This window comes from Erinaceus europaeus, chromosome 2 (genome assembly GCF_950295315.1).
Source record: "Erinaceus europaeus chromosome 2, mEriEur2.1, whole genome shotgun sequence".
In the NCBI taxonomy this organism is placed as follows: domain Eukaryota; kingdom Metazoa; phylum Chordata; class Mammalia; order Eulipotyphla; family Erinaceidae; genus Erinaceus; species Erinaceus europaeus.
The window spans coordinates 162,809,973-162,824,822 of record NC_080163.1 but is presented as its reverse complement, the minus strand read 5'-3'; the positions used below and the strand labels follow the sequence as shown (position 1 = coordinate 162,824,822).

Genomic DNA, 14,850 nt, shown 5'->3' with positions numbered 1-14,850 from the left:
AAAAACTTTCCCCTGCAGGTGGGAGACCGGGGACTTGAACCTGGGTCCTTACGCATTATTATTATTTTTTAAAAAATAATTTATTTCTTTATTGGGGAATTAATGCTTTACATTCAACAGTAAATACAATAGTTTGTACATGGTCCTTACGCATTATAATGTCTGCGCTCAACCAGGTGCGCCACCACTCGGCCTCCTAATTCTTTTTTACTTTATAGCTTGAATTCTAAAATTATTTATGTAGCTCACACTGTGTTTCTATTGGACAGTGGTGGTATATATATTATGTATAATATATATGATATATAATATGCATATATTATATATTATATAATAAGCTCTCAAATTTTATTATTGGGGCCTGGCATTGGCACACCTGTTAAGCATACACATTGCAGTGCACAAGGACCCAGGTTAAAGGCCCTGGTCCCACTTGCAGGAAGAAAGCTTCACATATGTTAAAGCACAGTTACAGGTATCTCTCTCTCTCCCTCTGTATCTCCCCTTTCCCTCTCAGTTTCTCTGTCTCTATCCAGTAATAAATAAGTAAAATTAAATATATATATGTTATATTCTTCAAATTCACTTCTCAAAGTACTTGCTTCCCATCCTTAACTCAAGATTTATTTTTTATTTTTATTTTTTACAGAGCCAGAGTCTCGTCCATATGCAGTTTCACCCCTTTCTCCCCCTTAATTCAGATAGAATGAGCAAAATATACCACAATACCGGAGCTTCTTTTAGTACCAGGGCACATCCATGTGCAGTCAGGGCTCAGATTTCTAGAAAGAAATGTGCCTTATCCAGTGAGCTGTTTCTCCAGCCCTGAGGTGTGTTTGATAGAGATTTCCTCATTACATGCAGTTACCATTCTCCAAATAATGGCATCCTGACTCTGAATGGATTTGAGGGTCTAGAAATGCCTTATTTTTTTTTAATTTTTATTTATAAATGGAAATGTTGACAAGACTATAGGATAGAAATGCCTTATTTTGGGGAGCCGGGCGGTAGCGTAGCGGGTTAAATGCATGTGGAACAAAGCGCAAGGACTGGCATAAGGATCCAAGTTCAAGCTCCTGGCTCTCCCACCTGGAGGGGAGTCACTTCACAAGTGGTGAAGCAGGTCTGCAGGTGTCTTTCTCTCCCTCTCTCTGTCTTCCCTCCTCCTTCCTTCCATTTCTCTCTGTCATATCCAGCACCACCAACAACAATAACTACAACAGTAAAAAAACAACAAGGGCAACAAAAGGAAATAAATATTAAAAAAATGCCTTATTTTTGGGAGTCGGGCTGTAGTGCAGCGGGTTAAGCACACATGGTGTGAAGCACAAAGACCAGCGTAAGGATACTGGCTTGAGCCCTCGGCTCCCCACCTGCAGGGGAGTCACTTTACAGGAGGTGAAGCAGGTCTTTCTCTTTCTCTCTGTCTTCCCCTCCTTTTTCCATTTCTCTCTGTCCTATCTAATAAAGACATCAATAACAACAATAATAACTACAACAACAATAAAAAAACAAGAAGGGCAACAAAAGGAAATTCATAAATAGAAAAAAAAATTAAATGCCTTATTTTTAACCCAGAAGCTTCCTGCTACTTTTTTTTGGTCCTCTACTGCCAGGGTTATTACTACTGAGGCTCAGTGCCTGCACAATTCCATAGTTCCTGATGACTGCCTTCTTTCTTTTTAATAGAGGTTGAGAGACAGATGGAGAGAGAGAGAAAAAGAAACACCTGCAGTACTATTCCATCCTTTTATCAGCCTCTCCCCACCCACATATGGGAACCAGGGGCTTTTAGCCAGGTAATATATATATATATCCATATCCCATGGTAATATATGCACTCTGCTGGGTAAGCCACCACCTAGTCCCATCACTACATTTTTTTTTTTTAACAGAGTCCATAATTTCAGATTCTTACTGGAGAAGTGTAGCTTTTTCCACTCCTCCAAAAATAAAACTTTGCATTTGCCTTGCTTTTCCCAACCATGGGAAGCATTTTGACTTCTGATCTTGCTTTGTTTATTGCTTGAGTGGAGTTTACTTTTCTTTTTACTTCCCCCATTGTGATGGGTCATGTGATTTTTTTTTTTTAATAAAAAGATATGTTACAGTTTAGTCAGTAAACTAGCTTGCATTCATTGAAAATTTTATATAAAATTCCAGTATTGAAGACTACCAGACCATTTAATTATCCTATAAATATTTGCTACTTGAAGTCTATTTAGAACTGTTGGGACTGCATTGCTTAGTATTAAGTTTCAATGTGTTTTATTTCAAGTGAGAATTCTTAAATTGAGAAATCAAGTTTACTTAAAAAATAAAAAAGCTTTAAGAGTGCAATTGTTGAGTTGTCCATAACATTTTAAGAACAAATATAGAAATAATCCCTGAAAGCATGGCCTTCCATAACATTCTTTTCCCATACACCAATCTCTCCTTCCCCGTTTACCTGCTTCAGATGGTTGTAGTGCCCCAAAAGGAAGAAGAGCTGCCCTACTGGTGTCTCTTGTCTCTCTATACTGTTCAGGTAACACTGCTTCAGTCAGCTGCAGCAGCTGAAGTAACTGGTTCCTCTGTTTCCTTTACCACACAAAGTAATCTGACTATATGTTGACTTGCCTGAAACATTTATAAGTTTTGAACTGTACGGTTCCTTCCTGCTTATTAGCATTGCACAGTTCCTTCCTGCTTATTAGCATTGGAAGCATTTTGGAGCTGTTTAAAGGAAGAGCTTTGGGATAGCCCTGCAGTGTAGAACTTGGCTTCCAATCTGTATTATTAATGACTCCAGAGTAATCCCTTTTTTTCCTCAGTAAAAATGAATACTATATAAGTAAACACTATCTGTATACTATCCTTTCATGCATTTCAAGATGGCTACCCAGTCTTCAACCTCATAATGTTCAAGGTACATAGCTACATTTCCTCATAGTGCTGATTAATTCTCAGTCCCTTTTCAGTACCTGCTGCTTTGTATCTTGAGTTTTATTGGCACTTATCTAACAAACTTTAAAGTACTTTGCAGTATTACTCTTAAATGTTAATATTCCTAGACATTGAAGAACTTTTACCCAGTAATAATAAAATTTTAGTATTGTACATGAGCAAATATGCAGTAGATATTTCTAAGATTTTACTAAACTGGCACTTAATCTTTTAGAATAAGGGCTATCTACAACTGACATTTCAAGTGGCAGTTCTTAAATTCAGAAATAAAGCACTTTTGCACAAGGATCAGAAATCCTAGGGCAGGTCTGGGAAAATAATTAATCTAGGTAGTGTACTTGCTTTGCCTCTTGTCTGACCAAGATTGTAGCCCGACCTCTACTGCATTGGAGGAAGCTTCAAATAGCCTCTCTATTTGAAGAAGTTGGCCTAGAGCAGTAAGGCTGAGGAGGACCAATAAAGAAAGAAATTCCAAAACAACTGAAACCTTTTTTGCTGTAGAACTTGAGACTATCCTAGTAACTTTCTTTCTAGTGTCTAAGTCACTACTACTCTTGATAAATTTTGCCAAAAATCACAAGTTTTTAAGGTAACTAAGAGAATGAGACACAACTTTAAAAAAAAAAAAATCAGTGGTTCTTCCCTATGTTTGAATTTTGGGGAGTTGGGCGGTAGCGCAGTGGGTTAAGCACAGGTGGTGCAAAGCGCAAGGACCAGCATAAGGATTCCAGTTCGAGCCCCCAGCTCCCCACCTGCAGGGGTGTTGCTTCATAAGCAGTGAAGCAGATCTACAGGTGTCTATCTTTCTCTCCCCCTCTCTATCCTTCCCTCCTCTCTTCATTTCTCTCTGTCCTATCTGACAATGATAACATCAACAATAATAACTATAACAGTAAAACAACAAGGGCAACAAAAGGGAATAAATAAATATTTTTTTAAAAAAATTGAACTTTGGTAATGGCACACTTCGTATAGTGTGTGCACTATACAAAGTATAGTACCTGTGCAAGAATCAAGGTTCAAACCCCAACCCTCCAGTTGTGGGAGGAGCTTCATAAGCAGTGGAGTAATACTGCAGGTGTCTCTTTCATCCTCTATGCCCCCCCATCTTTCTCAACTTCTATCTTTGTCAACAAAAGAAAGTAGAAAAAGGGGGGGGGGGGGGAATGTCCACCAGGTGGTCCGGGAAGTGGCACAGTGGATAAAGCATTGGATTCTCAAGCATGAGGTCCCAGGTTCATCCCCCAGCAGCACATGTACCAGAAAAAAAGTCCACCAGGAGTGGTGGATTTGTTGTGTAAGTACCAAATGCCAGTGGTAACTGTGGTGGCAATAAAAATAGTAATAAATGTAAAGAAATGTGTAGCTTTTATTTCAGAGCCTTGGTGATATCTTCATGAACACAGTGTCATTAAGATGTGAATATTGTACACTAAGTAATAGCTGTGCTTTCCAGGATATCAGCTATTTATAAGTCATCTTTATAAATTGGTATTTTTAATAATTTTGCTGACACCTAATTAGGTTCCCACTGTTATTTAAAATCCTTATAACTCTGAGTAGTAATTCAACTTGCTCACCCTTTTTGAATCAGTTACTCATTTATAGTAAGGAAATAGTGGCTGAGGAGATGGCTAAGGATGTGCAGTACAGGGTTTTTAGCTGTGAGGCCCCATATTCAGTCCTCTGCTTTGCTCTGTTTTTCAAAAATAAATAATGTATTTTTATGGTGAAATAGTGCTACCTTTCTCACAGTGGGGAAAGGCAATATATAATAAGATAATACATGAAAATCTTTTGTAAACTAAAAACAATAAGTCAGTTTGCATTATCACTTCCCAGGTGGATAGTGAGACATTGAGATATTATTATTATTACTGAGTGTTACTGGATAGAGACAGAGGGGGCTTGAACCCAGGTCATTATACATTGTAATGTGTGCTCCACAGAGTGCACCACTGCCTGCCCCTGTAAAGCACATACTAATAATTACAATATTTTAAACAAAATTAACTTGATGTAAAATAATGTTTATGACATAGAAGTAAAGCTTTTGATTAATGGAATATTTATTTTATACCTACTTGTATGTATAAAAACTAGAGTTCAATATGCAGTAGAACTCGTCCAGAGTAACACTAAACAGAATCTTTTTCACAGACTATTCACTGAACATGTCTGTGACTAGGTACTATTTCTAATTTCACTGATATATTTTTTTTATGTTCTTGCTAAAATAATAAAAAAAAATTCTTTACAGTTAAAAGTGGCTTATCAGGTTGTGTGTGTGTGTGTGTGTGTGTGTGTGTGTGTGTGTGTGTGTGTGTGTGTAAAATAATGAATTGCAAGATGGTAAGATTACACACCCACCACCAAAGTTCACAAATCATGTTTTTGTTTTTTTCTTTTTTCCTTTATTGGGAGATTAATGTTTTGTATTTGACAGTAAATACAATAGTTTGTACATGTATAACATTTCTCAGTTTTCCACATAACAATACAACCCCCACTAGGTCCTCTGTCATCCTTTTCCAGGACCTGTACTCTCCACCGCACCCCCCCCTCCCACCCCAGAGTCTTTTACTTTGGTGCAGTACACCAACTCCAGTCCAGATTCTGCTAAGTGTTTTCTCTTCTGGTTACAGATCATGTTTTTCATTGAACAAAATGCAGTTGCAAGTCATTTAAAGTAAAAAGTAATTAGCATTTAAAACATTATGTATTTTATCTTGCTAGGAAAGACAGTTTAAATTAATTTCTCTTCACTTGGAACAGTTTTGTCTCACATTTAACAAAAAAACTTTTTTATTTACTTACTTTTAGCACAGCACTGCTCAGTTCTGGCTTATGGTGGTACTGGAGACTGAACCTTTGATGCCTCAGACCTAAAAAATTTCTTGCATAACCATTGGGCTGTCCCCTCAGCCCATCAAAAATTTCTTATTTACTTTATAAGAAAACTAATTTTTAGTCCCACCTTTACTTGGTGACATAGCCCATATAATTAAATGTCTCTCCTAACTGGAAGATTATGTTTTTCTCCTCTCACTGGTTTCTCCATATGTTCTAGTTCATAAACCGCTTAGGCCAGGGATTCAGGTTTTTTTGTCAGTTGATATTTTGTGTAGGCAGAAACTTGTGATCTCATTCTGCTCTATTGTATTGATAAGAATCATCACATCAATTATAGTCTTAGTTGATCTTTCATCAGTTTAGGTATTTCTAACTTTCTGATGCAGTCTGAATTAGTTTTCTGAAAATGAGAGATAAATTGACTAATGACTAAAAAAAAAAAAAGGCTGCCACAACACAAATAACTCAAAGCAGTAGGTAATTGCCAAATCATCTCAAGCCTTTTACGTTCCTGATGTTTTCACACTGGATTTTCCTGCTACTTAGTAAAAGTTATTTTATTGTTTAGATTGATTTTTTTCCCCTTATAATATAGTGGTAGAGGTAATATGATCAGGAAAAATGGATTTAGCTCAGAGTGAGTGGTAGAAGGAAGCATATTTACACATAATCTACCAAATGAATAAATTCTCATGGATTAATCAAGAATTGTTTGTATATTTAGGTAATCAAGGATAAGGGAGATAACAGCCTGTTAGGGTATGCCTTTAGGTCCCAGGGGCTACAGATTCAGTCCCCAGCTCCACTTTATGAAGGAGCTGAGCAGTACTGTTTTCTCTCTTCCATTCTCTATTTTATTTGTCTAATAATAGATATACTTTTTTGAAAATACCTACTGTATTTTATGTGATTCTGCATGTTTGAATGGTCAAGTGCAATATATTGGTATTACCATTTCAACAGGGTGTTAAGAACTATAGTCACTTTTACTGTAGTTACTTTTCTGAAATTATAACTTTTATGACTGATGGGAGAAGTTACAATTTTAGTTTGGGATATAGAAGTGTCTTCTGAATGTGCATCCATTTTATGTAGCTTTGAGTGAGAATTCCTTTCTGTGATTTAAGTTTATATATGATGTGGTCAGAATTATACATTTTGATAATTAGTATTAAATAAGGTCAGAAGATAACTAGACTTATATGCCTTCTTGATTTATTCTTGAGAACTAACTCAGTAGTCCATAACTGTGGCCTCTGATATGTAAGCTTCACACTTATAAAGTCAATGTATATTCCCAGATTGTGATGAAAGTTTATTATAAGGTTGATATTTAGAAGTTTCATAGATTGGGGAAAAAAAAATGATATGATGCTAGTAGCAGTATAGGTACTGAAAAAGATTTCTTTAATTTATACCATCTGTTTAGGATGTAAATATTCATACTAATAATTTCTCACATGTGATATTGTCTCATTCCCAGTTGGCACAATTAATTTAACCCTTATAACTGTTTTACCTGTTTGCATGCTTAATTAGTCCAATTGTTTAGAATTTCTACTAGAGTCATAAGAGGTGCTGCATAGAACACCATGATTTGCTTTGTCCATGGATGATTTGGTAGAGACTTAACAGACCAGTGTACTTAATGTTAAATTAAACAGAAGTGATTGAATTACACTGCAGATGTTCTTTGTGTAAAAAGTTTCTCAAAAAGGCAATTTTTTTTTGTCTGTTTTGCTTTTGCTTTTTTGAGGCAAGTTTCCATTCCACCTTACTGAACATTTGTAATAAGAATGTTTTGTGTGTTTTCCAGGATTGGGACAGCTGCACTGGCAGTTCAGGTTGTGGGCAGTAACTGGCCCAAACCTCACTATACGTTGCTGATTACAGGCCTATGCCGGTTCCAGATTGTACAGGTCTTAAAGGAGAAGCCATATCCTGTTGCTGAAGTGGAACAATTGGACAGACTTGAGGAGTTTCCCAACACCTGTAAGACTAGGGAGGAGCTTGGAGAGCTATCTGAACAATTTTACAAATATGCAGTACAAGTGAGTTGCTTTTGTTTTATTTTTTCCTTAAATTTTATTTTTCTTTTGTTCCATTGCTGTCCTGAATTGTTATGAATTAGTTGATAATGAAGCTTTAGGGCAACATGTGTCTAAATGATTCAGTCATGTTTATTTCAGTTTGCTTATGTCTGGCCTTGTACTAAAATCATTCTAATTTTTTTATATATATAAAAAGGAAACACTGACAAAACCATAGGATAAGAGGGGTACAACTCCACACAATTCCTACCACCAGAACTCCGTATCCCATCCCCTCCCTTGATAGTTTTCCTATTCTTTAACCATCTGGGAGTATGGATCCAAGGTCATCGTGGGATGCAGAAACTAGTATAGCCACAGGCCCTTTGGAATATAACTAAAATACATCTACTAGCTGTCTACTGAATGGAGACCCCCACCCCAACTCTTAATCTGCACTATTCCAGCCTTTAGGTTCATGATTAGCCAGCAACTTGCTTGGCTTTATATGTTAACTCTCTTTTTAGCCACCAGGTTCTAGACTTGCCTGGACAGACGACCCTACCAATGTGTCCTGGAGCTCCGCTTCCCCAGAACCCTGCCCCACTAGGGAAAGAGAAAGGCAGGATGGCAGTATGGATCGACCTGTCAACGCCCATGTTCAGCACAGAAGCAATTACAGAAATCATTGTAATTTTTGTTGTCTCCAAATCACACAATTATTGAACCTAAATATTGCATAAAATGAAACTAGCTAACAGAAGCCATCTGTCATCAGGATATCTAGGCATAAAATTAGATATTTTGGTGGTTCAGAAGTCTAGGTGACTGGTAATAACTATGAAAGAATAAGTCTGTGGAGACTTGATTTCAAATATGGTTTATCTACAGTGTTAGAAGCAAGCACACGTTAGATATGTATTAAATATATTTCATTCCTTTAATTCTGTGCTTTAGTTTTTGGTTAATTCTACGTTGAAAAAGCAGAAAACTCCTCTCTACTCCATTTTCTTTCAAGCTTACGGAAATATATTATAAAATGTAGTCTGCTTTTTAAAGTTTTTAATATTTATTTATTGGGTAGAGACATCCAGAGTTCAAGAAGGAAGGGGGAGATAGAAAGGGAGAGAGACAGAGAGACACCTACAACCCTGCTTTACCACTTGCAAAGCTTTCCCCTTGCAGGTGGGGACTAGGGGCTTGAACCCTGGTCCTTGCACATTATAACATGTGCGCTCAACCAGGTGCGCCACCACCCAGCTCCTTGTAGTCTACTTATTTAATGTAGTACCAAGGAACTAACCCAAGGCCTCACTTATGTGTTCCACTACTGAATTAAGATGGCCCATTTTTCTAAATACATATGTATATATATATATATATATATATATATATATATACACACACACACACACACACACATACATGTACACTTTGTTGGGTGAATAATGTTTTACAAGACAGTTGTGGTCACATGTACAGTTTCTTATCTCCATGTGAGAAGTGCACACCATACCCACCACCAAACTGACATTTTCCTCCACTGTAATGTACTGATCCCCACTCCCATTTTTGCCTTCTCCAGCCTTCCCACTTTAGAGTCCTTGGATATGCTACAATAGACCATAGTTAGTCTAAAGCTTTACTCTTTATTTTCTCTTTCTTTGTTTCTTAAGTCCCACCTAGAGCATAAGTGTTTGTTTGTTTGTTTGTTGTTATTTAATAACACAAGATAGAGAAACAATTAGAGCATCACTCTGACACATGGGATGCTGGGAATCAAACGTAGAACCTGATGCTTCCAAGTCTGTCCTATTCGCTGTGCAGCCTCCAAAATCTCCAGATTATAAGATTTTTAATTTTTTTATTTTTTGCCATCAAGGTTGTTGCTGGGGCTTGGTGCCTGCAAGACAGCTTCACCTCTGCCAATAGCTATCATTTTTCCTTCTTTCCTTCCTTCCTCCCTCCCTTCCTTCTTTCCTTTTTACTTGATAAAACAGAGAAATGGAAAGGGAGGGCAAAAAGAGAAGGAGAAAGAGAGACACTACTCAACTGCTTGTGATGCTTCCTTCATGGGGACCAGGTCCTCATGTAAATTAATGTGTGTACTTTACCCAATATGCCACTGCCTGGCTGGCCCCTGATTATAAGGTTTTTATGTGGTTTTAGAGACCAGCAAAGCCCAGATTATAAAATAGATTTATGTATTTATTTATTGTAGCTGATGCTTCCCTGCTAACTTTTCTGGCTTTTTTTTTTTTTTTTAGTGATTTACAAAATTTTATGAGATAATAGGTGTCTAATTCCACACTGTTCCCACCACCAGAGTTCTGTCCCTATTCTCTCCATTGGAAACTGCTATAGTTCTCCCAAAATCACAGATATGGGTTGACTATTACTTCTGTAACTGTCTATATTTATATATACTTGGCCATTTTTTATTTAAATATTTATTAGTGATTTAATACAGTTCCCACCACCAGAGTTCCATGTCCCATCCCCTCCATTGGAAGTTTCCCTATTCTTTATCCCTCCCTGGGAATAAAGACCAGAATTCTTTATGAGGTGCAGAGGTGGAAGGTCTGGCTTCTATAATTGCTTCTCTGCTTGACATGGACATTTGTTTGCCCATGCTTTTCTGTGATACTGCCTTCTCTTTCTAAGTCATACCTACACCTATTACTATCCACCCCTTTTTCTTCCTTTTCTGGGTCTTGATGGAATTGGAGTTCAGAGCCTTCTGGTCATCTTCCCCTAACATTTCTCCCTCTCTGGGGTATGGACAAAAATTCTTTTTATTTTTTATTTTTTTATTAGTGATTTAATTCAAGATTGTAAGATAATAGAAGTATAATTCCATACAGTTCCCACCACCAGAGTTCTGTGTCCCATCATCTCCATTGGAAACTTCTCTATTCTTCTTTATTTTTAATTATCTTTATTTATTTATTGGATAGAAACAGCCAGAAATTGAGAAGGGAGGAGAGAGACAGACAGAGAGACACCTGCAACACTGTTTCACCATTCGAAAAGCTTTCCCCCTGCAGGTGGGGACTAGGAGCTCAAACCTGGGTCCTTGTGCATTGTAACATGCTCAGCCAGGTACACCCACCCAGTTCCAAAGCTTCACTATTCTTTATCCCTCTGGGAGTATGAACCAAAAATTTTTTTGGGGTGCAGCAGATGAGAGTTCTGGCTTCTGTAACTGACTTCTGTAATTGCTTCTCTGCTGGACATGGGCATTGGCAGATTGATCCATACCCCAAACCTGTTTCTATCTTTCCCTAGTGGGATAGGGCTCTGGAGAGGTGAGTTCCATGTCCTGGTGAGGTTGTCTGCCCAGGGAAGTCAGGAAGGAATGATAGTAGCATTTGTGATTTGGTGGCTGAAAGACAGTAAGCTATAAAGCAGGACAAAACAATAAAGTTGAACAAGAAAAATAAACCAGAAAGTAAGAACAAAGCAGATGAGAATAGGGATTTTAAGATAGAGAGAAGCTAGGTAGTCTGTTAGTAGTGGGCCATTGCAGTAGACCACAGTTGGTCTAAATTTCACCCTGTTCGCCATCTCCTTTTTTTCCCCTTAAGTCCTTCCTGTGAGTGAGATCATGCAGTACTTACCCTCTCCTTGGGTCTTATCTCACTGAACATAATTCCTTCAAGTTCCATCTCAGATGTGGCAAAAGAGAAGCACTTACAGTTTCTTACAGTTGAATAGTATTCCACTATGTATTACATATACACCACAATTTTCCTGAGGACTCATCTATCACTGGACATTTAGGCTGTTTCCAAGTTTGGACTTTTATAAGTAGTGCTGCGATGAACATAAGTCAGATAGGTGTTTTCATGTTCTGTAGGTGTATTAATAGTAGTAGTTGCTGGTTTGTATGACAGATCCATTTCTAGTGATCCAAGGAATGTCCAAAATACTTTCCACAGGAAAATATATTCCTACCAAGAGAGTAAAATTACTCCTTTTTCACTATCAGTACTTGTTTCAGTCTTTTTTATGTATGACATTATCACAGATGTGAAATGATACCTCATTGTTGTCTTGATTTTAATTCCTCTGATAATTAGCGACTTAGAACTTTTTTTTTTTTTTTGCCTCCAGGGTTATTTCTGGGGCTCAGTGCCTGCACCAAGAATCCACTGCTCCTGGAAGCTATTTTTTTTCCCTTTAGTTGCCCTTGTTGTATCATTGTTATGGTCATTATTATTGTTTTATTGCTGCTGTTGTTGTGAAATGGAGAGAGGAGGGGAAGACAGAGCCGGGAAAGAAAGATAGACACCTGCAGACCTGCTTCACTGCTGTGAAGCCACCACCACCACCACCACCCCCGCAGGTGGGGAGCCAGGGCTCGAACCAGGATCCTTACGCTGGTCCTTGTGCTTCGCACCATGTGCACTTAACCTACTGCGCTACCACCCAACCCCCGACTTAGGACATTTTTTTTCACTCACTGGAGCTTCACTGCTATAAGCCAACTTTTTCATCATAGGATTTTTGTTATTTAATTCTTTTATTTTACTTACATTTATGTATTTCTACATCCTCAAAAATGTACTTCTTTAGTAGCTTCCTGTTTTTCTTTATAACTTGCCTTTATTACTCTTTATTTTTTTATCTTACCATTTTACTGTGGGGGGTAATGGCTTACAGTACAGTTGTTTACATATGGATACAGTTTCTCATCTCTCTGGCATAGAAGTGTGCAAAACACTCTTTTTATTTATTTTTTATTTAAGAAAGTATTAATTAACAAAACCATAGGGTAGGAGGGGTACAATTCCACACAATTCCCACCACCCATTCTCCATATCCCACCCTCTCCCCTGATAGCTTTCCCATACTCTATCCCTCTGGGAGCGTGGACCCAGGGTCATTGTGGGTGCAGAAGGTAGAAGGTCTGGCTTCTGTAATTGCTTCCCTGCTGAACATGGGCGTTGACTGGTCGGTCCATACTCCCAGTCTGCCTCTCTCTTTCCCTAGTAGGGTGTGTCTCTGGGGAAGCTGAGCTCCAGGACACATTGGTGGGGTCTTCAGTCCAGGGAAGCCTGGCTGGCATCCTGATGACATCTGGAACCTGGTGACTGAGAAGAGAGTTAACATACGAAGCCAAACAAGTTGTTGAGACCAAAATCATGGACCCAAAGCTTGGAATAGTGGAGAGGAAGTGTTAGGGGGATACTCACTGCAAACTCTAGTGTACTTCTGCTTTCAGGTATATATTTTGCAGTAGTTTACGGATACGTGTGAACATATGCTCTCTCTCACAGAAACTGGTGTATATCTAGGTTTTGGGACTTTGTTAGAAAGTGAACCACCTGAGATGGAATTAGAGTGTACTATGAAAGGAAAGGTCTCACCCGAGTAATGAAGCTGAAGGGTTGTCATTCCACACATGTAGTCTCTGGACACAGTCTGAAGTGAAGCATGTTGAGGTGGCAATTGTTGTGTTGGTTAGGTTGTGATTGGCAGATGCAGTATTATTTGATATGGATTGGGAGAGGCATACGGGAAAGTGGGCCCTATCCAATGGTTCCAGGACTGGGGGAACTAGAGGCTCTGTAGTGGAGATGTGAGGTTCCTGCTGTCTTAGGGTTCAAAAAGACAATCGATAGTTATCATCACATTATTTGGTAATTGGGTTAACTTTGAAAAGTCCTTTTGTTAGGGTTTGCTGTATAGTACCCAGTATCTTATATATAGCTGTGCTAGCAAAACACTCTTGACCACCAACTTAGATCCATTTCCATCATCATGTTCCAGAGTCAACACCTTCCCTCTCCTTACCCAGAGTCCTTTTCTTTTGTGCCATACACCATACCCAGTCCAAGTTTCACTTTGTGTTTTCCCTTTCTGTCCATATATCTTAAGTTTCACCTATAAGTGAGATCACTTTGTATTTGTTCTTCTCTTTTAGGTTTATCTCACTTCACATGATTTCTTCAAGCCCCATCTAGGTGAAGTAAAGGAAATAATTTCATAATTTTAATAACTGTAATATTCCATTATGTATATCTTCAGTAGCATCCTTTTTTTTTCTTTTCCCTCCAGGGTTATTGTTGGGGCTGGGTGCCTGCACCACTGCTTCTGGAGGCCATTTTTTCCCATTTTGTTGCCCTTGTTGTTGTCCTTATTGTTATTTTTGCTGTTGATGTCATTGTTGTTGGATAGGAGAGAGAAATTTAATGTAGAGAGGAGGGGAAGACGGGGGTGGGGGAGAGAAAGATAGACACCTGCTTCACTGCCTGTGAAGCAACTCCCCTGCAAGTCGGAAGCTGGGGGTTCTAACTGGGATCCTTACGTGGGACCCTGTACTTCGCGTCACATGAGCTCAACCAGTTGCACTACCGCCCGACCCCCCCCCCCCTTCAATAGCTTCCTAACTGGTCTCCTTCTAGATTCTTTTGTCCCTGACCCATCCTTTTCAGTAGGTCTTTCTAATGAAAGTTTGAGTCATATCTCTTCCAGGTTAGACTTCAGTATGTATGGAATAAAGCTCAAATCCTTTAGTATAACTAAGACCCTTGACAACTATAGTTCCTCCCATTTGTACCCATAATTCTAAGCAAAGTATACATCAAAGTCCTTCATATCTTATTATTTTATATCCCAATGGTTTTGCCTTCTGCTCTTGTGGCTAGGAAGGCTTTTCTTTGAATTTTCAGATCAATATACATAGGCTGTTAGTGCTCCTTTGCCAGGGTCTCTGTAATCCCTGATAAATCCATGTTAATCAAAACTTATTAGAATGAATTGAAATTTACTTAGAATCTATTTCCCCTTCCAAATTCATCCCTGCTAGAACCATCTGTACAGAGCAGTATATTCTATCTGGCACATACTTTGTATGCAATGCATGCTTGAGAGTGAATTTTAATTGTAACGAGTCTTCAAATTACATTTTTCCACTTTTCACACATGAACAACTTTATCATAATTCTCTTGACACTAGCCAAGTTATAAGTAAGTTCCTAAATTACAGTGCTTTTTTGAGACATTACTGTTATAT

The 14,850-nt window shown here is 38.2% G+C and overlaps 2 protein-coding genes across 5 annotated transcripts in view; one reads left to right on the top strand and one right to left on the bottom strand.

Moving 5' to 3' along the window:
• ABCC11 (ATP binding cassette subfamily C member 11) overlaps nt 1–2,625 on the bottom strand; it is a 134,634-nt gene extending 132,009 nt beyond the window's left edge. For 2 of the 3 annotated variants that reach the window (XM_060185602.1, XM_060185603.1), the window contains exon 1: nt 2,450–2,619. The gene's annotated coding sequence lies outside the window, so the exon portion shown is untranslated. Of the gene's footprint in view, nt 1–2,449 lie in introns of all 3 variants that reach the window. The other variant, XM_060185604.1, reaches the window with a different exon arrangement.
• LONP2 (lon peptidase 2, peroxisomal) overlaps nt 1–14,850 on the top strand; it is a 113,162-nt gene that overhangs the window by 2,960 nt on the left and 95,352 nt on the right. For both annotated transcript variants that reach the window (XM_007533678.3, XM_007533677.3), the window contains exon 2: nt 7,616–7,850. In XM_007533678.3, coding sequence (XP_007533740.1) covers nt 7,616–7,850 — 235 coding nt within the window. The remainder of the gene's footprint in view (nt 1–7,615; nt 7,851–14,850) is intronic.